The 22614-nt window shown below is 39.6% G+C and overlaps 1 protein-coding gene across 1 annotated transcript in view; it reads left to right on the top strand.

Annotated features, from left to right (window-relative positions):
* Positions 1 to 22614, top strand: part of JADE3 (jade family PHD finger 3) — a 106705-nt gene that overhangs the window by 65635 nt on the left and 18456 nt on the right. Inside the window, exons 5-8 of the mRNA XM_017517785.2 lie at positions 4531 to 4721; positions 7929 to 8140; positions 13961 to 14128; positions 18326 to 18442. Of these exons, the coding sequence (XP_017373274.1) occupies positions 4531 to 4721; positions 7929 to 8140; positions 13961 to 14128; positions 18326 to 18442 (688 nt within the window). The remainder of the gene's footprint in view (positions 1 to 4530; positions 4722 to 7928; positions 8141 to 13960; positions 14129 to 18325; positions 18443 to 22614) is intronic.

Raw genomic sequence — 22614 nt, forward strand, 5'->3', positions numbered from 1 at the left:
CAGGACTCCAAGTTCATGTGTTCCTGCAAACCAGGAGGGAGCTACATTCCATTTTATGACCCAGCCTTGAAGTTCTCATGGCATTACTTCTGTTGATCAAAACCATCACAAGCCCTCCCCTATTTAAGGGGAAAGGAGATAGACTTCATTACTTGATGAAGGTGACAAAGTAACATTATGGAATAATGTGGGATTTGGAAAATACCATCTGTCACAAGGGTTATAATTGTCCTTTGTTTTATAGATTGAGTCATGGAGGCTTGGAGAAAAGTGGTTATCCCAGAGTGGCAGGATGAACGGGTTCATCTTTGGAAACTATTCCCAGAATTGTTATTACAGTAACTACTATCTAGTTAGTTTTATTTGTATGTTTAGAGATAGAGTCGCACTCTGTCACCCAGGCTGGAGTGCAGTGTTATAATCATAGCTCACTACAGCCTCAAATTCCTGAGCTCAAGTGATCTTCCTGCCTCAGCCTCTTGAGTAGCTGGGACTACAGAAACCATAGCACCACACCCAGATCTATCTAGTTCATTTGTAAGGCATTTATTTCAAACCCTTACAAAACCTATGGTTTTGGTTTTACGCAGTTTCTGCAGTGTTCACAAGTGATTCTAATCCACTTATTAGGAAATGCAGCATAGTCTCTACTTGCCAAATATTTAGATTAACTGAGGGGACACTGAGGGGTCTCTGTACATAAGACACTGGAGGAGGCCATATATCAGGTTAGAGTGATGGCAGTTACCTTTATATTGCCTCCTTAGTTGGCACAGTGAGGCCCCATCTCTACAGAAGATTTTAAAACTAGCCATCGTGGCGTGCACCTATAGTTTCAGCTACTCAGGAGACTGAGGTGGCAGGATCACTTGAGCCCAGGAGGTTGAGGCTACAAGTGAGCCGTGGTCATGCCACTGAGAACTGCCTCAAAAAAAGAAAAGAAAAGATATTACTAACACCTCAGAATCCCTTCTTCTCCCTGCTAGTAACTGACCTCCCTCACCCTAGGTAACAGTTTTGCCAGTTTTTGAACTTCCTATGAATAGACTCCTACAGTATACAATTATTTTGCTCGTCATTACAATTGTGCAATCCATCCATGCTGTTGCATGTAGTAATTCATTAATTTTCACTTCTGTGTCATGCATTGTGTGATATGCCACATTTTTTATTTTGCTCTTGATACATATTTGGGTTGTTTCCAGTTTTTACCTACTGTAAAAATGTGGATATGAGCCCTTTTATTCATCATTTGGTATACATGTATGTACACTTTTGCTAAGTATGTACCTAGTGTGGATTTGCTAGATCATGGGTATGTATATGTTCAGCTATAATATCTGCTGCCAAAGTGGTTGTGGGAATTCACACTCCCACCAGCAGCATAAGAGAGATCCATTTGCTCCATTTCCTTACTAACATTTAGTATTTTCAATTTATGGACAATCTTTTTAAGTTTATTGTGGTAGATAATAATGATTATAATTTCAGTTTGCATTTTCGTGATAACTAATGAGGTTGAGAATCTTTTAAAAGTTTATTTGCCACCTGGATAGCCTTATTTGTGAAGTATTTATTTAAGTTTTTTGCCCAGCTTTTATTTAATTGGGTTGTCTTTTTCTAATTAATTTGTATGAGTTTATTATATATTGTAGATGTAAGTCCTTTGTTGTCTATGTGTAATTGCAAATATCTTCTCCTGTCCCATGGATTGCCTTTTTAGTCTCTTAATTGTATCTTTTGATAACAAGAAGTTCTAGTTTCATTTTTCAGTCTCTTTCTTTGTTAATGGCTTTTGTGTCTTATTTAAAATATCTTTGCCTGCCCCAGGGTCATAAATATATTCTCCTCTGTTTTCTTCCAGAAGCTTAATGAGCATATTAGTATAGAAAAACATTTATAGTCTACCTTGTTTCATGTAGAATTTGAGGCAGTTGAGATGAATAGTTAGCAAAATGGTCTTCCTTTTAGAAAAAGATGACTCTTGACAAAAAATTGGGTATTCTGCAATTACCTTCTAGGCCATGCACCAAAGAAACATGACATATTTAATCTCATAGTCTCTGAAGAATTCATATGTCTGTCCTGCCCTTTTTAGTTGAGTATGTTTCAGTTGGAAGCAGGCCTCTAACAGCAATTCCCAAAATTTTATTTTCAATTAATATTTGAGGTTTCTGCATTTTTCCTCAAGTATTTGTTGCCTTTGGATTTAAAAACTCCGTATGGTAGAAAAATTAAAATGTGCAAATGTGTGTAGTTGTTATTAGCATTATTCAGGTTCATTATCTGGAATCATAGGCCTTTGGAATAATTCTTAGGAGGCAACATTCTCTACATTTATAGGGTAGACTATTCCTGTATATATTTTATGTGTATTCATAGGAATATGTTTATGTTTATAAATCCTTCCATGTATATATGGTAACTCTAGAGTAAAGAAACTGGCTCCAGAAGCCTTCCAGAGAAATGATTTTCATTATTTTATGATGATATACGTGTGTTTATTTCTTTTTTTAGATGGCCACAGAATAATAATACAGATTTTTCTCTTGGTTAAATTTTCTGAGGCCTCATGGAGTATTTAAACCACCAATAATAAGTTGTTGGCATGAAAAACTTTTGTTTTTTCTCTTGCTTGGTTTCCTTGCCTTGAGTTCTTGGATGTCAGGAAGGGTGAGGGGAAATATCAGTCTGCTTGGGCTTAGATTTAAGGTTGCTATGGTTTTTGGTTGAGAAATTGATTGTGTATAGCTTCATGGCCTCTTGGCTTTAACTCATTTGCATAAATAGTGAAAATAATAAGGAATATAAAAACAATAACAATAATGTTATTGAGCATCTATTTTTACTATACACCAGGCCAAACACTTTTATCTGTTTTTTTCTATATAATTGTTATAATAGTCCTACAAATTTGACATTTTTTCCCTTCAACTTTTGTTTTAAGTTCAAGGGTACATGAGCTGGATGTACAGGTTTGTTACATAGGTAAACATGTGCCATGGTGGTTTGCTACACAGATCATCCCATCACGTAGGTATTAAGCCCAGCATCCATTAGCTATTCTTCCTGATGTTCTCCCTCCCCTCACTAACAGGCTGCAGTGTGTGTTGTTCCCCTCACCATGTGTTCATGTATTTTCACCATTCAGCTCCCACTTATAAGTGACAACATGCAGGTTTTAGTTTTCTGTTCCTCCGTTAGTTTGCTGAAGATAATGGCTTCCAACTCCATCCATGTCCCTACAAAGGACATGATCTCATTTCTTTTTATGGCTGCATAGTATTCCATGGTGTATATGTACCACATTTTCTTTATCCAGTCTGTCATTGATGTGCATTTAGGTTGATTCCATGTCTTTGCTAGATATTATTTTTATCATATTTAAATATCGTTATCCTTACTTTTTAGCTAAGAAAATGGAACCTTATGTAAAGTAAGTGGCTGGGTGCGGTTGCTCACACCTGTAATCCCAGCACTTTGGGACGCTGAGGCAGTCGGATCACAAGGTCAGGAATTCTAGACCAGCCTTGGCCAACATGGTGAAACCCTGTCTCTGCTAAAAATACAAAAATTTAGCCAGGCTTGGTAGCAGGCACCCATAATCCCAGCTACTCAGGAGGGTGAGGCAGGAGAATCACTTGAACCTGGGAGGCAGAGGTTACAGTGAGCCAAGACCACACCACTGCACTCCAGCCTGGGCAACAGAGTGAGACTCCATCTTTAAATCAATAAATTAATTAAAGTAAGTAATAGCCTGAGATCACCATGTGAGTGAGTGACAGAAAAAAAAACAAGCCTATGTAAGACTAAAGCCTGTGTTCTGTATCACCATCCAGTATTCCATGGCAGAAAATCATTAATTTGCCTGAAATATATCTTTGGTATGAGATCTCTCTGTGCCTTTGTGCAGATATCGCCCCCTCCCAAGTTTCCTCTTCTAAATAAATTTGGTGGCCATTGTACCAAGAGCACACTAACGGGACAACATTTTATTAGAATAAATGGGCCGGGCGTGGTGGCTCACACCGGTAATCCCAACATTTTAGGAAGCCAAGTCAGAAGGATTGCTTAAGGCCAAGAATTCAAGACCAGCCTGGGCAACGTAGTGAGATCCCATCTCTTACCAAAAAAAGTATATTTTTGGAACATTAGCCTGGCATGATGGCATGTGCCTGTAGTCTCCGCTACTTGAGAAGCTGAGGCAGGGGGATCACTGGAGCCCAGGAGTTCAAGGCTATGGTAAGCTATTATCTTGCCACTGCATTCCAGCCTATGTGGTTAAGCAAGACATTGTCTATAATTTTTTTTTTTTAATTAGAATGATGGGAACCAGGATCCATGAGGGTGAATAAAGAATATTGTTAGCAGTCAGTGAGTTAACAGCAGATGACAAAACTAAATTTGTAGAACCATTTGCTTTTTAGAAAGGAATCCTCCATATCTCCCAGAGGGCATTTAGCCATCCATTCAGTACATGGAATCTGTCATTTGTTGATCATTATCATTGTCTTTCTCTTGCTTTTCCAGGATTATAGCTGAGAAGGTAAAGGATGTTCTGTTTATCCGACCCCGGAAGTATATTCACTGCTCCAGCCCAGACACCACAGAGCCTGGCTACATCAACATCATGGAGTTGGCAGCATCTGTTTGCCGTTATGACCTAGATGACATGGACATTTTCTGGCTTCAGGAGCTCAATGAAGACCTTGCAGAAATGGGTAAGTTCTTTTCTCACAAGTAAGTTGTGACTTAACGCTTTTGTTTTGTTTTGTTTTGTTTTGTTTTGTTTTGTTTTGTTTTAGTTATCAGAACCCTTTAATTTGTTTTGATCTTGTTGCCTTCTTTTCTGGCCTTTTTATTTATTTTTCTCTTTGATTTTATCTTGACTTAGTGAGATATTTCTTCAAATGCATACATAGAAATAGAGCAATAACACTTAAATACGACCCTTTCTTTCCTTATTAATAGTGAAAGGCACAGATCAAGGATGGCATGTAGGTTTCATGAAGTTATTTCCCAATTCAGGAAGTGTGAGAGTGGCCATGGCTGACTGGACTTCTGGTTGAGAATTCTGAGGCAGGTTCCTGGCCTGAAAAGCAGTCTGATCAGTGAGCAGGGGCAGAGGTAGAGGCCCCTCTGCCAGGGGGTTGGAGAGAATCTCCAACTTCAGCATTGACTAGCACCACTGCAACTGACAGATTGCTATGACAGTACCCCTTAATGCAGGACTTGTAATTTTGCTGCCCAGAAGAAAAGTGACAGGCCTAAGGCAAAACATTCACAAAGCAGTCCTTAGCTACTTCTACTGAGTTCTAGAGTTGTCACACAATTTTCAAAAAATAAAATGAAACAAAAACAAATTTCTGTTTACATATGGAAGTAAACATAAGTAATAATTTTAAAGTAAATGTGTGCCATACAATACCATACCAGCAGTACTGAGAAATGCTAGGCTGAAAAATAACTCATTTTATACTTACACACAGTTCTCGTTCATCTGTTTTCAGTCTAAGCAGTATTCACGTCTAAGTTTTCCTGTAGAACTGTGGGTGGTTTTTAATTCTCCATATAAGATATGGTGAAGGATACATTTGATCTCATTTTTGTTTGAATCACATTTTTTCATTGTTAGTATAAGGATCAGTGGTTTTTCTTTTATTCCCGCCCTCCCTTTTTCCTTTCTTTCTTTTGAAGCTAGTATCTGAATGCACACAAATAAAAAATTAAAATTATATTAAAGCAGTTTGGCATAGGAACGATAGTTACTCTGCCAGTAAACAATCCTTATGCCTTGATTTTTTTTTTTTTGGCGGAGTTTCGCTCTTGTTGCCCAGGCTGGAGTGCAATGCACGATATCTGCTCACCGCAACCTCCGCCTCCCAGGTTCAAGCGATTCTCCTGCGTCAGCCTCCCAAGTAACTGGGATTATAGGCATTCACCACCATGCCCAGCTAATTTTGTATTTTTAGTAGAGACAGGGTTTCTCCGTGTTGGTCAGACTGGTCTCGAACTCCCAACCTCATGATCCACCCGCCTCAGCCTTCCCAAAGTGCTGGGATTACAGATGTGAGCCACCGTGCCCAGCTTATTCCTTGATTTTTAAAGCTTTTAAGTCTTTTCTTGCTTTGCCCTCTAAGAGGAGAAGGGAGTGGCAAATTTAGGGTGGCAACCACAAAGAGAAGGGAATAAAAACTGACAGAGAAGTAAAATCAGAGTATGAGCACATAATCAAGTGGATCCATGGCTCAGTGTGTGCCTGTGTTCATGATGCATAAAATATCCATAGATGTCACAATCATTACAAGGCTGCCTTTGGCATGAAACTACCTTATAATGAGGTTCCTTTGGTATTTTGTAATTCTCTTTGGATGAGTTTTTAAAGTAAACTTTTTATTTTGGAATAGTTTGATTTATAGAAAAGTTGCACTGTTAGTACAGGGAGTTCTCGTATACACCTCACGGTTTCAGTTCCCATAATGTTAACATCTTACTTTACATGGTACATATGTCAAAACTACGAAACCAACACAGGTACATTACTATTAACTTCAGACTTTATTGAGATTTCGTGGGTTTTTCCACTTAACAACCTTTTTCTGTTCCAGGATCCCAAAGAGGATTGCAGTATCTCAGGCTTTTCTTTAGGGTGAATGATATTACAGTGAGGTGTCTAAGAGCTTAAAGTAAACTTTTTAAAAACAATATTAAGCATGTTATGAACTAAGGGTATTGCTTAGTATGGTACTTAACATGTAGCCAGCACTCAACCTAACCTAAAAAGTCCTTAATAGGAACATTACTTCATCTCAGCTTCACAACAAATCAGTGGGTTTCTTATCATTATACTTATTTCATAGATAAGAACACTAAGCCCTAAAGAGGATAAATAACCTGTCAAAGTTTACATAGCTAATATGAGATGAAGTTGGAATTTTAATCCAAGTTTTCTAATAACCAGACATTATTCCTTTACTCAAAAAATATATATAACTTGTCTTGGCTGGAAAAATGAAACATAAGGCCTGGGTAGTTTTCGGTTTCATAAGTAGCCACAACCTTAAAATGGTAGTTTATGTGTAATTCTAAAGCTTCTTAGGATATCTTACATTCCAAATGAAGTGGAATACTTGGGTAAATTTGTTTTGGATCATTTTGAGGATTATTCCTGAGTTTACGAGCTGTTAGAATAAATACATATGTGCTCCCACAAAATTGGATTAATAAATGTGGAAGGCTAAGATAAAAATGAAGGTATAGCTGGAAAAGGGAATCAGGAAACAAGGTAATTTCAAAATTGAAGTTAGACCTTTGTGAATGTTAATAGGTTTATATGTTATTATAGTTTGCTGTTGAAAAATACTATTGGATTTTTTTAAAAGTCAGATTTCAGAAACAAAATATTTTATATATGTAATCACCTACACATAGGACCTAGAACTTTCTTTTATGGCTTTATACATTTGCATATGAAAATTTCCTTGTATAATCATTAGATGTATTCTGAAGCTAACTTGCTAAGAATTAATTATTATTTATGTCCAAATAGTTATGTGATTTTAATTACTATGCTACAAATTATTGTGTTCAGAATTATAAAGTTTGGTGAAAGTCCTCCTATAGTGGGAATAAGAGAAAATAGAGATTTAAGAAGAGACTGGCTGGGATTTGGACAAGAAATCGAAAGGGTCAGTAACATATCTCTAAGGAACATGGTGAAATGTATATCCCCTTTCATGTGTCAAACACTAATGTATGACATTAGAGTAGCACTAGCAAAATATTTTTTGAAATCTGGTTGTTTTAGAGCAGGAAAGATATGTTTTTATCCTTTAGAATCCTACCCACTCCTGCACTGGGCTCACAGTGGGTGATTTGGGAATGACAACTGACTGATGGGTTGATTGATTGTTTGTATTTCTGTGCAGGTTGTGGGCCTGTTGATGAGAATCTTATGGAAAAGACAGTAGAAGTCCTGGAACGCCATTGCCATGAAAATATGAACCATGCTATTGAGACAGAGGAAGGGTTAGGCATAGAGTATGATGAAGATGTGATCTGTGATGTGTGCCGGTCTCCAGACAGTGAAGAAGGGAATGATATGGTGTTCTGTGATAAGTGTAACGTCTGTGTGCATCAGGTTAGTGAGAGTGGAGACCGTCACCTCCCTACGGTCAGCCTTTCTGAAGTTCAGTGGTGATCTCCAGCACCCATATCTGGGGCAGCTCGCATTTAAGGGTGACAATAAAGATTTGGCCTGGTTGTTCTTCAGTATTTCCTCTAGAAACAATACTTCTTATGACCCCCAAGATGACTTGCTGACTAACTTTACCCCTTAGGGCTAAACCCAGGTCTTTATTGTGTCACTTTATGCCAAGACCATTGGGATTGCCTTGTTCAGTTTGTCCCCACACCCCTCGTACCCTCTGCGAGGGGGATCTCATTGCTGCCTGTCTGGGGTCTCTCCTCTACCTTCAAATCTCCATGGCCTCATGAGGCTACACCCACGGTCAGTAACCTTGGTGAGTTTACACTTCCTACAAATAGAAATCTGGACTTCTTATCCTGGCACTCAAGACCCTCCCCCGTCCCATATAAATTTCACTCCCAAGAAGGTCCACCCCACTTTTAAGGATCACAGAATTTTAGGACTACAAAAGACTGTGTAACTCCTCAATTTTACACAAATACCAGGAGAGGTGAAGTGACTTTACCTAAGCTGGTTATTTGTCATTCTTTCTACTACACTGGCTTTTTTTTTTTTTTTTTTTTTTTTTGAGACGGAGTTTCACTCTTGTTACCCAGGCTGGAGTGCAATGGCGCGATCTCGGCTCACCGCAACCTCCGCCTCCTGGGTTCAGGCAATTCTCCTGCCTCAGCCTCCTGAGTAGCCGGGACTACAGACACGCGCCACCATGCCCAGCTAATTTTTTTTTGTATTTTTAGTAGAGACGGGGTTTCACCATGTTGACCAGGATGGTCTCGATCTCTTGACCTCGTGATCCACCCGCCTCGGCCTCCCAAAGTGCTGGGATTACAGGCGTGAGCCACCGCGCCCGGCCCTACACTGGCTTTTTAATTAATGATGATGATTAATATATCAACCCTCTTTTCAGCTGTTTCCATTTTTTCGCCCACAAGCACTATGCTACAACAAAATAAGGTTACTCAAGGTACAGTGATTAATATCCCTGACACAGTCCTATCTCCCCTGTTTCTGCCACATCCCAATTTGTAAATGCGTCCTCTTACCTCCCTGCTATCAAAAATCTACATATTTTTCAAGGTCTAGTTCAAGTCCTTTCTTGAACTCCCTTACCGTAAGTGATTTTTCATTCTTCTGAACCTGTTGTATATTTCATTCATTTTGTTAATTTATCTAGCAAATAGGTACAGTACTCCATAGGCCAGGATTGTGCTGCATGCTGAGGACACAGTCAGTGATGAAGAGGCAGACATGGTCTCTGCCCCCAGGGAGATCATAGTCTGGTGTAAAAAATAAAAGGAAACTGCCAATTTAGCATCATATGCCAAGTGTTTTTATAGATATAAGTCCAAGCTGCTGTGGAAGTGCATTTGTGAGAAATGAGGGTCAGGGACAACTTCCAGGAGGTCACATCCAAGCTGAACCTTAATGTCCAAAAGGAGATGTCAAGTAAACCAGCAACATGTGTTCAGACAGAGAGGAGAACGTGTTGAGACAGCATAGTGAAAGCAGGCAAAGTATATTAGAGGCAACTGAAGACTTCAGAACTGTAAAGTGGCGGAGTAGAGTAGGGAAGGCATGGAGAGTGAGGGTAGAGAGGGATACAAGAGACATGTGTAAAGGACCTTCTGACAAACTAAGGAGCTTCAGTTCTGTCCTATCAACCCCGAAGGATATGATTTGTATTTTAGAAAGATCATCCTGGCTACAAAATGACTAAAATAATTAGAATAGATAACAGCAGATAGAAACCAGGGCTTAAGATTATTTTAATTCCCTGGGCCACCTAACCTAACCCCCTGTATGTAAAAGGTATTCAGAATTATTCTGTGACCAATTGGGTCTTTTTCTTCATTTACCTTGTCCTTTAACAAAGTGAATTTTGAAAATTTGTCTTCACTTTACCAATTATTGGCATTTATATCACACTTTGAGAGCAGAAAATCTTTACTATCTATGAATTTAAGTATTATGTCTCACAATAGAAGCCCACAGTCCCTTCTCTACAATTCCAAAACTATAAAGTTCTGAAAAATGCACATTTTTGCTGAAGTTTCACACCAGAACTGATTTGAGGACAATACCAGAACTCACCCAGTATGAGGCCATTTATAGTCCTTATCCATTTAGTGTAAATACTCATATATTTTGTTAGAGAACTATTTTTTTTGAGAACTATTAATTTATTTGGTTATATGGTATTGCCCCTGGTCCCACTGAGGGCTTAGGTCATATACTGTATATACACTTTCCTAAGATCTGAGCAATTCTGGATTTCCTAATTTTTCTTACCCTAGAGGTTTCAGGTAAATGATTGTGGATTTGTAGTAGGCTTAAAAGGAATAGCATAAAGGTCATCTGTATGTATTTCCTATATTTGTCCTTTATAGTTGGGACAGAATATTAAGTAAGTATTCTCAGGTTCTTTAACAATATTAAATATAGCATAATTATCTCCAAGGCTATTTATTAGGCTTGAAAATGATACTGGTAATGACTGTAAATGATACCCCTTTCTCACATAGAAAGAGATGAGATGACAATAACTGACAAGACCTTGCAGAATGTAAACTGGTATGTATTAAAGCTGGGACATTGGTACCATATAAAGTTTCACATAAAAGAGATTCTTCCAAAGTGAGTATATTTACTTGAATTCTAAAGAGATACTTAGCTTAGAGCTCCCTCTGTTGACTGAAATGTAACTTAAAATGACTTGGAAGATTTGGTTTATGCCCTAACAGAATGGGGACATGTTGACATCTGAATTTATTAAACATGATTTTTCTTCTTTACTGACACCATATTACATTCAGTGTTTGTTCGTCAGTGACAAAAGTACACTTATGGTCAGTACTTTGGAAGAGATGTGTACATAAGTAGCCTTTAGATTTTAAAAATGAATTTAACATTTTTTCTTTAAACAATGTGGAAGTTAGGACCATTGCAAGTCCTTTTACATGTATCTATGATCTTATGACCATGAGTAAGTCCACAGAAGGTCTCAGTAAATGATGTTCTGCCCAGTAGACTGGACAGGAAGTAAAGGATATTCCAAGAGCTGGCCACTGACCTCTCTTCTGCTAATCTGAAAGAGACTCTATTTTAGGGAGGAAACTTGCTTTTGTTTCCTAGCAAACACTCTGGGCCTCAGAGAAAGAGCTTTGAAGGTTAGAAACCTTGTAAAATGATGCCTTGCTGTTGTGAGAGCAGCCTACTTACAGTCCAGCTTCGGTTCTTGAGCTAAATAAATTTGTTCTATCTAATCACCTACTCAAGCTCAGCATAGGGAGCATTCCAGGTAAATTGATAACAGCTCTACCTCTAGTAACCTTAAAATCTCACTGAGTTCTGTAGGCCAGGGTTGATTAAAAGAAAATACTAAAATCTCACTGAGGAGAGGAAACACAACAGTAAACCTAGAGAAAAAGAATACATGATGCCCAGGTGCTATGGCTCACACCTGTAATCCCAGCACTTTGGGAGGCCAAATGGTGTATCACATGAGCCCAGGATTTTGAGTAGCCTGGACAGTGTGGCAAAACCCCATCTCTACAAAAATTAGCTGGGCGGGGTGGCACATGCCTATGGTCCTAGCTACTCAGGAGGCTAAGGTGGGACGATTGCTTGAGCCCAGGAAGTCGAGGCTGCAGTGAGCCGAGATCATGCCATGGCATCCAGCCTGGGTGACAGAGCAAAATCCTGTTTCAAAAGAAATAAATGAGAATACATAATGCTGACTATGTACTTGGTGAGGGAAATTACATGGAGTGGAAGACAGGAGTCAGGCAGTGGGGTAAACACAAGGGGCTGCAGTGACCTGAGCAGGGTTTTTGAAGGGGCCTGGAGTTTGAACCAGGTCTGGAAGGGTGAGAAAGGTCCAGCTATGCTAAGAACAGTTGACCATGTAGAGCAGGGAAACTGCTTAGACACATGGACATGATAATGAGAATGACCAGTTATGGAGAAAACCAGGAGGCCTGCCTGTCCAAGTCAGAAGCCCTGTGTTTGGGCATAGTACGGTGTGAGATCAGATAGTGAGGCGCAAGAAGCAGCAGGCTTTAAACAAGGAATGAGCAAACTTTTTCTTTAAGGGGCTGTGATAAATATTTCAGACTTTGTAGGCCACATACAGTCTCTGTTACATATTCTACTCTTTACAACCCTTTAAAAATGTGAAAACCATTCTTAGCTTGTTGGCTTTCTAAAACAGACCTTGGAAAACAGCCAACCCCTAGTTTGGGTGGTAGGGGGCAGGTAAAGGTAGAAAGAATATCTAAAAGGTTTGCCTCTATGCAATGGTATGGATTGTTTTAGTGAGGAGAATCTACCAACCAAGTAGAGGAAGGGTTGAAGGTATGAAGGGGGAAAAAGAAAATGTAGAAATTAATCTAGGCATGGCATAATGAGAACTTGAATAGAGCAAGTGGTGGGGATGGAGAGGAAGGTCAGAGTCTTGGGGCCACTGTAGGGAGGATAGCAAGCACCAGGTCAGCAGATGAAAGAAAGTAAATAATACAAGTCCAGGAATTTGGATCTAGAAGATAGAAAGGATGGTGGTAACATGTAAAGAAGGAGTTTGGAAAAGGAGCAGGTTGTGGGAGGCAGATATTGTAACTGTTATAACTTGAATTCGAACTGAGGGTGAATCTCCTGAGGCAGACAGAAATTTTGAAGCTGCCATATTGAATCAGTTAGTCTCTAAAGGGGTAGAGCAGTAAGGAGGAAATGATGGGCAAAATTGGGGATAGCGAAAAGGGAGTCTAGAATGTTTCCCAAACTAATCTCCAGTCTCTCACAGTAATTCATTTATTTTTCCAACTTCATTCCATAAAGAATTTGAAGCACCTTCCAGAACTCATTATAAATTACTGTGATTAGTGTAATATTCTATTCAAGATACATTCACAAGTCCCTGTTTCTTCAACCCAAGCAAACAATTGCTGCAATTTACTGAGTACTTTTTTTTTTTTTTTTTTTTGAGACAGAGTCTTGCTCTGTCACCCAGGCTGGAGTGCAGTGGCGCAATCTTGGCTCACTGCGGCCTCTGCCTCCCAGGTTCAAGCAGTTCTCCTGTCTCAGCCTCCTCAGTAGCTGGGACTACAGGCACACATTGCCACACCCAGCTAATTTTTATATTTTTAGTAGAGACGGGGTTTCACCATATTGGTCAGGTTGGTCTCAAACTCCTGACCTCAGGTAATCTACCCACCTCAGCCTCCCTAAGTGCTGGATTATAGGCATGAGCCACCATGCCCACCTACTGAGTACTTTTTATGGATCAAGCGTTTAATAGGTTTTTTATAAATGTTAGTTCATTTGCTCCTCAGAAGTTTCATTCTCTTTATTTTCTAACACTTTTTTCTTGATCACAACAAGGTATGACTTTTAGGAAATGTTCAATAAGTGTTTGACTAATTATAATACATAGTCATTGAAGAAGCTTTAGAACACAGACCAAAAAATGCTGTAATCACAACACTCAGATAAGAGTTGGGCTTACCATTGGCTGTATCTCCTAGTCTTGTTTTATCATCCTTAAAGTCAGTTCTCATGGACAGACATGCTGATCTTAGGACAGATGCTGGAAGTTGCTTTTTGAGTATTTTTAAATTAATACTGGATGTAAGCTTGTTCAGCTTTATTTGCCTTTCTCCCAAAAGCAGAGGATACTCTGTGACTTTGTATCAGAACAGATATCAACCCTAGTGAGAAGGTGCTGACCATTCTCCCCTCTCCTCCTCATACCTCCAGGCCTGCTATGGCATCCTCAAGGTCCCAGAAGGCAGCTGGCTTTGTCGCTCCTGTGTCCTGGGCATTTATCCGCAGTGTGTGTTATGTCCAAAGAAAGGTGGAGCCATGAAGACCACCAGGACAGGGACTAAATGGGCTCATGTCAGCTGTGCCCTGTGGATCCCAGAGGTAAGAATTCATCCAGGCCTGTGAGGCCATTTCCTCCACAGTGTCCCTGTTCCCCACAACATTCAGACTGACTCAGGCTTAGTATGGAGATGCTTCATGCTTGTGCATGTTTCTGAAGTAATAGTGCTTCCACTTGAGCTACCTCAGATCCTACTTGGATGCATACGTGTATATAAGCCCATGCTGATTAATATATATAGGTGGTATTCCCAGTGGTATTTGAGATAATACCCAAATATATATGTGATATTTAGGTATATCATGTATAAATTGATAAATTTGTACAAGAGGAGAGATCAGGGTGTGAGCAGCAAAAATTTTTAAGTTAAAACTTAAGATACCAAATTTTGAGTGTAGAGTTTTGTGATATTTTACACATGTATATATCTGTAACCACAACTCAGACCAAAACATGTAATATCCTAGAAATAGACATAAAGCACCCCAGAAAGATCCTCTATAGCCACTTTCCAGTCTCTGTCCCCAAGAACAACCACCATTTTTATCTATATCACGATAGATTAGTTTTGTCTGGTTTTAAACTTCATACAATATATACTCTTTTCAGTCTGGCTAACATTCCATGTTGTGGTGTATATCAATAGTTCATTCCTTTCTGTTGCTAGTATTCTGTTGTATGGGTATACTCTGATTTATTCATTTTCCTTTGATGGGCATTTGGGTTGTTCCGGGTTTAGGCTATTACAAATAAAGTGAGCAATAGCTCTTTATCTACTGTGATAGATGCCCTTTACTTTTTGAAGCTCTTTTCAGGGCTTAGACTCAACATCTACCTAAGATCTTCTTTATGCAAAATTCGATTTCTCATTATCTAGCCTCGTCCTTCAGTTGCTGGTATTTCCTGAGTGCTGCGTGTACACTAACTTAATTAAAACAGGGCTTCCAGACATTTCTTCTTCTTATGGCTGCCATTTTTTTTTCTTCAGCTGTGTGAATATCCCACTCGTACCCTCTCTCCCCAACCACTATCTAAGCCAGCAAATTTGTTAGACAGCTTAACCACATGACAAGAGAGACTGCAGAATCTAGTTAATGGGGAGCTGATGTTGTATCAGTAACTCATTCTCCTTTAAGATTTTCCTGTCTTTAATCTTGTTAATATTGGTTCCAGGGGAGTTACTGTCTAATAAAGAAGCTCACAGAGTTACACTAAAAGTCCCATATATATACTCTTGTATTCTTATGGCTATAGACATCAGTATTTTTTAAAAATTTTAGATAGCTTTTTTTCTCACTAAGAACATCTATACATAAAATAAACTCAGGTTTCTGACTTGAGAATGACTGTTTTCTAGCAGCAAATCCCCTCGCTACTAGAGTAGGCTCTCTCAGCTTATAAAAGTCCAGAACATGACTAAGGAAGAGCTCTTTAAAAATAAAATAAGCTTTCTCAGTTATTGGCACTGTCTTGTGGTTTCTAGTTTTTGGTTTCCAGTGTCTTCTGGACTATTCAAGATCTCTCTGTTAGTTTCCTGATGTGGGCAGAACCGGTACTAGTTTGGCATTGGCATCCTTATTTGAGAGTTCTTCACCTTTTAAAGCTGTATCTCTCTTAGAAACTCATTTATATATTTGGGAGGGGGGAATGAAAATACTTTTTACCAGCAGTTGCTTGACCCCTTATTTTCACGTGAAAAAGAATGTTTCCATCTTTTTTAAAAAAACATCCTTTTCTGCTGGGTGTAGTGGCTCACACCTATAATTCCAGCACTTTGGTAGGTCAAAGCGGGAAGATCACTTGAGTCCAAGAGTTTGAGAACAGCCTGGGCAACATGGCAAAAACCCATCTCTACTACAAATACAAAAAATTAGCCAGGTGTGGTGGTGCATGCCTGTAGTCCCAGATACCTTAGGGGGGACTGAGGCAGGAGGATCGCTTGAGCCTGGGAGGTTGAGGCTGCAGTGAGCCCTGATCATGCCACTGCACTCTAGCCTAGGTGACAGAGTGAGACCCTGTTTCAAAAAAGAAAACAAAAAGAAGCATCCCATTCTTTTCAACAGTCTCCCAAGGACTAATTTCACTTTGAAGCTACTTTGGCTGAGGGAATAGGGTAAGCTCATGATAGTTAAGTGGTTTTAAAAGACTTTGGTTTTAAAATGTCATTCTCATCCTTTCTACTTACATTCTGCAGTCTCCTCATTACATAAATGTACTGTTTTCCAACAATATTATGCTTCTTTAGTAAACCATATGGAAAGACTAGTCACTGCCTCTTTTTCATCCTTAGTTGATTAAATGAAACAACAAGGCATGTAGCACCATCTCTTAACATGACAGATGCTAGATTTTGTGAATTTTAGTTACTTCTTTTAGTAGCTTTCTTTCGTTCTAAGTAAAAGTGTAGCTATCTTTGATTCATTAAGGTAACCTTGGCTGGGCACAGTGGCTCATGCCTGTAATCCCAGTACTTTGGGAGGCCAAGGCAGGAGGATCACTTGAGGCCAGGAGTTCAAGACCAGCCTGGGGTAACATAGCAAGACCTGGTCTCTACAAAAAAAAGTTAATTTTTAATTTTTGTGGGTACATATTAGATGTATATATTTATGGAATGCATGAGATTTTGATACAGGCATGTAATAAATAATAATGATGTTGTGGAACATGGGGTATTCATCCCCTCAAGCATTTATCCTTTTCGTGTTACAAACAATCCAGTTATACTCTTGTAGTTATTTTCATATGTTCAATTAAGTTATTTTGGGCCAGGCATGGTGGCTCATGCCTGTAATCCCAGCAGTTTGGGAGACCGAGGAGGGTGGATCACAAGGTCAAAAGATCGAGACCATCCGGGTCAACATGGTGAAACCCCGTCTCTACTAAAAATATAAAAATTAGCTAGGCGTGGTGGCGTGCACCTATAGTCCCTGCTACTTGGGAGGCTGAGACAGGAGAATCACTGGAACCCAGGAGGTGGAGGTTGCAGTGAGCTAAGATTGCACCATTGCACTCCAGCCTGGGCAACAAGAGCGAAACTCTGTCTCAAAAAAAAAAAAAAAAAAAAAAAAAAAAAAAAAAAAAACAAAACTTGTATAAAAAAAAAAAAAAAAAAAAAAAAAAAGCTATTTTGACTATAGTCACCCTGTTGCGCTATCAAATAGTAGGTCTTATTCATTCATTCCGACTATCCTTTCTGTACCCATTAATCATCACCACCTCCCTCTCATGTCCCCCACTACCCTTCCCACCCTCTTCTAACCATCCTCCTAGTGTCTATCTCCATGAGTTCAGTTGTTTTTATTTTCAGATCCCACAAATAAATGACAATATGCAGTGTATATCTTTCTGTGCCTGGCTTATTTCACTTGATATAATGACCTCTAGTTCTATCCATGTTGTTGGAAATGACAGGATTTCATTCTTTTTTATGGCTGAATAGTACTCCATTGTATATATGTACCATATTTCTTTATCCATTCTTCTGTTGGTGGACACTTAGGTTATTTCCAAATCTTGACTATCATGAACATTGCTGCAGAAAATATGGGAGTACAGATATCTCTTTGATATACCGATTTCCTTTCTTTTGGGTACATACCCAGCAGTGGGATTGCTAGGTAATATGGTAGCTCTATTTTTTGTTTTTTTGCGAAACCTCCAAACTGGTCTGCATAGTGATTGTACTAATTTACATTCCCACCAACAGTGTATAAGTGTTTCCTTTTCTTCACAGTGTATGAGAGTTCTCTTTTCTCCACTCCTTATCAGCATTTGTTATTGCCTGTTACTTGGATAAAAGCCAAAAAGAATTTTTTTTAAATTAGCCAGGTGTGGTAGAAGCTGTGCTGGGAAGATCACTTGAACCCAGGAGGCAGAGGTTGCAGTGAGTCGAGATCGTGCCATTGCACTCCAGCCTGGGCAACGAGCAAAACTCTGTTTCAAAAAAAAAAAAGAAAAGGAAAAGGTAACCACGCCTAGTCTATACTCCTGCTCTCTCATCCCAAGTCTATACTCCTGCTCTCTCATCCCATAAGTGAATTATTTATATTACTGGAAATGAGTGAAGGACTGAGCAATGGAAACGAGTTTTGTTTATTCTTGATTCCATATTAATCTTAAGACATGTGACTTATCTCATTGTTTGATGTTCTTAGCTTTATGTAACATCACTTATGGTTTGTGAAAGGTACTTCTGGGATGCCTCGGTACTTTGCCTTATGGTGGTATTTTATTTATAGGTCAGCATTGCTTGTCCTGAGAGGATGGAACCAATCACAAAGATATCCCACATCCCACCCAGTCGGTGGGCCTTAGTTTGCAACTTGTGCAAGTTGAAGACAGGGGCTTGTATTCAGGTAAGTCCCCATGAGAAATGGTAGAGTGAACTAACACCAAATTGGCTGGACTCACCCACCCAGTGAGAGTGTTTTGTTAACTGAAAGGTCACTCAGAAGATTGCCCACTCACTCTTAGGGCTCTGCCATTGTACGGACTATTTCTGGAAATCCCTTTTTTGGATGTTGCCTCTGGACCATTCAGCTTATTCTTTTCAGTATTCGTAGTAATAGTTTATCTTCATCCTTTGCTGTAAGAGCTGATGAAATGAGTTCCGAAGCTAGATGATACCATCCTGGGAGGAAATCGGCTGTAATTCTCAAACAACGAGGCCCATGTTCTTTTTTTTTTTTTAAATTTCAAATTTTATTTTCAATTTGGGGGGTACATGTACAGATTTATTACATGGGTATATTGCATGATGCTGAGGTTTGAAGTACATTTGGTCTTATCACTAATGTAGTGAGCATAGTAAGTGTAAGTGAGAACGTGGTATTTGGTTATCTGTTTCTGAATTAATTTGCTTAGAATAATGGCCTCCAGCTGTGCCCATGTTGCTGCAGAAGACGTGATTTCTTTTTTGTTTTTTTCCTTCTCTTTCCAACTTTTGTTTTCTGTTTAAGGGTACGTGCGCAGGTTTGTTACATGGGTAGATTGTGTGTTGCAGAGGTTTGGTGTACAGATAACTTTCTCACCCAGGTAATCGGCATCACACCCAACAGGTGGTTTTTCAATTCTTGCCCTCAAGTAGGTCCCAGTGTCTGTTGTTCCTTTCTTTGTGTCCATGTCTACTCAATGCTTACTTCACTTATAAGTGAGAACATGTGGTATTTGGTTTTCTGCAATTAGGAGAAACGTGGATGGGATTGGGAATGGCCAGTTACCTCCAGCAAAGGCACAAAGGTTGCATTCTCATTCCACGTTATTTCTCCTTTTATCCCAAATGTAGTAAGATGACTCTGCAGGCAAGAGGGATGGAAAGGCTGACCTTTCACCTCTGAGACCTCCTGCATGTGAACTGCAAGCTGGTTGGAGTTAGATTTGCCTGCCGACCTTCTTCGGCGAAGAGGGGACGTATCATTACATAGTGCAGGGGTCCCCACTCCCAGGCCATAGACAGGTACTGGTCCATGACCTGTTAGGAACCAGGCTGCACAGCAGGAGGTAAGCGGCAAGCAAGCAAGCATTACCTCCTGAGCTCCGCCTCCTGTCAGATTATCGGTGGCATTAAATTCTTGTAGGAGCATGAACCCTGTTATGAACTGCACATGTGAGGGATCTAGGTTGAGCACTCCTTATGAGAATTTAATGTCTGATGGTCTGTCACTGTCTCCCATCACCCCCAGATGGGACCATCTAGTTGCAGGAAAACAATCTCAGGGCTCCTACTGATTCTACATTATGGTGAGTTGTATAATTAATTATATATTACAGTGTAATAATAGAAATAAAGTGTACAATAAATGTAATGTGCTTGAATCATCCCAAAACCATCTCTCCCCAGTCCATGGAAAAATTGTCTTTCACAAAACTGGTTCCTGGTACCAAAAAGGTTGGGGACCAATGGCTTAGGACCAAGGACTCTAGGCGCTTCGTGAGATTTCTTATGGCCTGGCATGACAATATTTTCCAGGCTTATCGTGTGGATTTCTTGCTCCAGACCTGAGATTAGCTATTCCTCCAAGGAATCCAGGGTCTTTTACTGGGAAGTTGTAATTGAAGAACACAATCTGGACCCCTAACGGCTCTTTTAATTTTTTGAATTCTTTTTTTTTTTTTTTTTTTTTTTTTTTTTTTTTTTTTTTTTTTTTTTTTTTTTTTTTTNGGAGTCTTGCTCTGTCTCCAGGCTGGAGTGCAGTGGTGTGACCTCGGCTCACTGCAACCTCCGCCTCCTGGGTTCAAGCAATTCTCCTGCCTCAGCCTCCCAAGTAGCTGGAACTACAGGTGTGCACCACCATGCCCAGATTTTTTTGTATTTTTAGTAGAGACAGCGTTTCACCATGTTGGCCAGGATGGTCTCAATCTCTTGACCTTGTGATCCACCCACCTCGGCTTCCCAAAGTGCTGGGATTACAGGTGTAAGCCACTGCACCTGGCCTAAATTCATTCTTATATCTGACAGAATTGGATACTTCCCCCTTTTTTTTAACCTTTTTTGGATGATTTTGTTTATTTTAATTATGGCACTTTAACAATCATAGAGGAAAAATATTTAAAGGAAAACCCTTTCCATGGGGACTACTACCCTAGGACATTGCCTTTGTGTTTTTATCTAAGCTCTCTCCTGGTTGCTGCCCATTTGTGAGTCCCTTGAGGGCCAAGATTGTGCCTCATTCTTCTGTGAATTTCCCTGGCACGAAGTAGAGTGCCTGCCCATTCTTAGTGCTTAATTAGGGTTTATTGAATAAATACATTAATATTTTACTGTACTATGGATTCATTTGTGATATGCATTTCCCCCTCTAAAAATAAGATATTTTTCATTTTTCAGTTATTATTTGGTCATTTTATAGTAGCACATTGGATTTATATCCAGTAACTTACTTATTTTCTTTATTGTGGTCCCTGCAGTTTTTCCCTATTTTTGCTTTTATTTTGTTTTTGTTTTAGGACAGGGTCTCACTCTGTCACCTAGGCTGGAGTGAAGTGGCACAGTCATAGCTCATTGCAGCTTTGAACTCTTGGGTTCAAACGATCCTCCCGAGTAGCTGAGACCACAGGTGCATACCACTACACCTGTCTAATTTTTAAAGTTTTTTTGTAGAGACAGGATTTCACTGTGTTGCCCAGGCTGGTCTCAAACTCCTGGCCTCAAATGATCCTCCTGCCTTGGCCTTCCAATTCAAAATGCTGGGATTACAGGCATGAGCCACTGTGCCTTTTTTTTTTTTTTTTTTTTTTTTTTTTTTTTTTTTTTTTTTTTTTTTTTTTTTTTTTTTTTTTTTGTCACTCATGCTAGAGTGCAGTGGTGTGAGATCAGAGCTCACTATAACCTTGAACTTCTGAGCTCTGAGCTCAAGCAGTCCTTCCACCTCAGTCTCCCAAATAGCTAGGTCTATAGGCACACACCACCATGCCTGGCTAATTTTTTTTGTTTTGTAGAGGTAGGGTCTTGCTATGTTGCCCAGGCTTATTTTTTTCTACATTAGTTAGTAATTGGCAATAAGACTTTGGTGAGAGAAAATATTGGTCTTGACCTTAACAGACCTGGATTTGCATTACAGCCCTGAATTACCACATTCTGCCTCTATTATGGTTATTTATCTGTCAGTTTTATCTGCCCCAGTAGACTGCAAGCTTAGACTTTCATCCTCAGATCCTCCACACCTGTGCATGGTAGACAAATAAATAAATATTAAATTGATAAACGGATGGATGAACAGATTGAGAGATGAAACATTCTGATGTAAGTTTCTCATTTGCAGAGCAATGGTTCTTATTTTCATTACTTGAGTTCAGGTTCTTTATTTTATAAAGCTTTTACCAAATTGATACTTAAAATTTTGATTATAAGGAATTTCATTACAGAGACCCCTCTGCTTGAGGCAAGGGGAGGGAAAAGTAGAAAGGACTTTGTCGTGTGGCTTGGGTGCCAGCTTAGCCACAGTAGAAGAAAGTATCAGATAGATTCCTAAGGTTCTTGATTCCAGGTCTTGGCTCCTAGATAGCATCTCTGGGCCCACCCAGGGCCAGGAGGAATTTGCCACCCTGAAAGGAAGGACACAAGCCTTGCTGTATTTGCCACCTACTGATTATAGAGCCCTTGGGACTTGAATGAATGTAAGTAGTAGCCAGGCAGTGATCACTGCAGGCCTTGGGTAAGACCCAATGATTTGCTGGCTTTAGGTCTGACTAGGTGCAGTCCCAGTGGTAGGGGCCATAGGGGTGCTTGTATTAGCCCTCCTCCATCTCCAGGCAACTCAGCACAGAGAAAGAGACTTCATTTGTTTAGAGGGAAGTAAGGGAAAAGAACAAGAGTCTCTGCCTGTTAATCCAGGGAGTTCTTCCAAATCTTACCCAGTAACACCAAGGCAGTGCATCTACGAGTCAGCAAGAGCCATGGCATTACCAGGCTTGGGGTACCTTCTAAAGCAAGTATGGTCGTAGTGACCAAAGACTTAGATCACAATTCAAGTCCCTCTGAATACCTGGAAAGTCTTCTGAAGAAGGATGGATACAAACAAGCGCAGAC

This window comes from Cebus imitator, unplaced genomic scaffold, assembly GCF_001604975.1.
Source record: "Cebus imitator isolate Cc_AM_T3 unplaced genomic scaffold, Cebus_imitator-1.0 Scaffold647, whole genome shotgun sequence".
Taxonomy (NCBI): Eukaryota; Metazoa; Chordata; class Mammalia; order Primates; family Cebidae; genus Cebus; species Cebus imitator.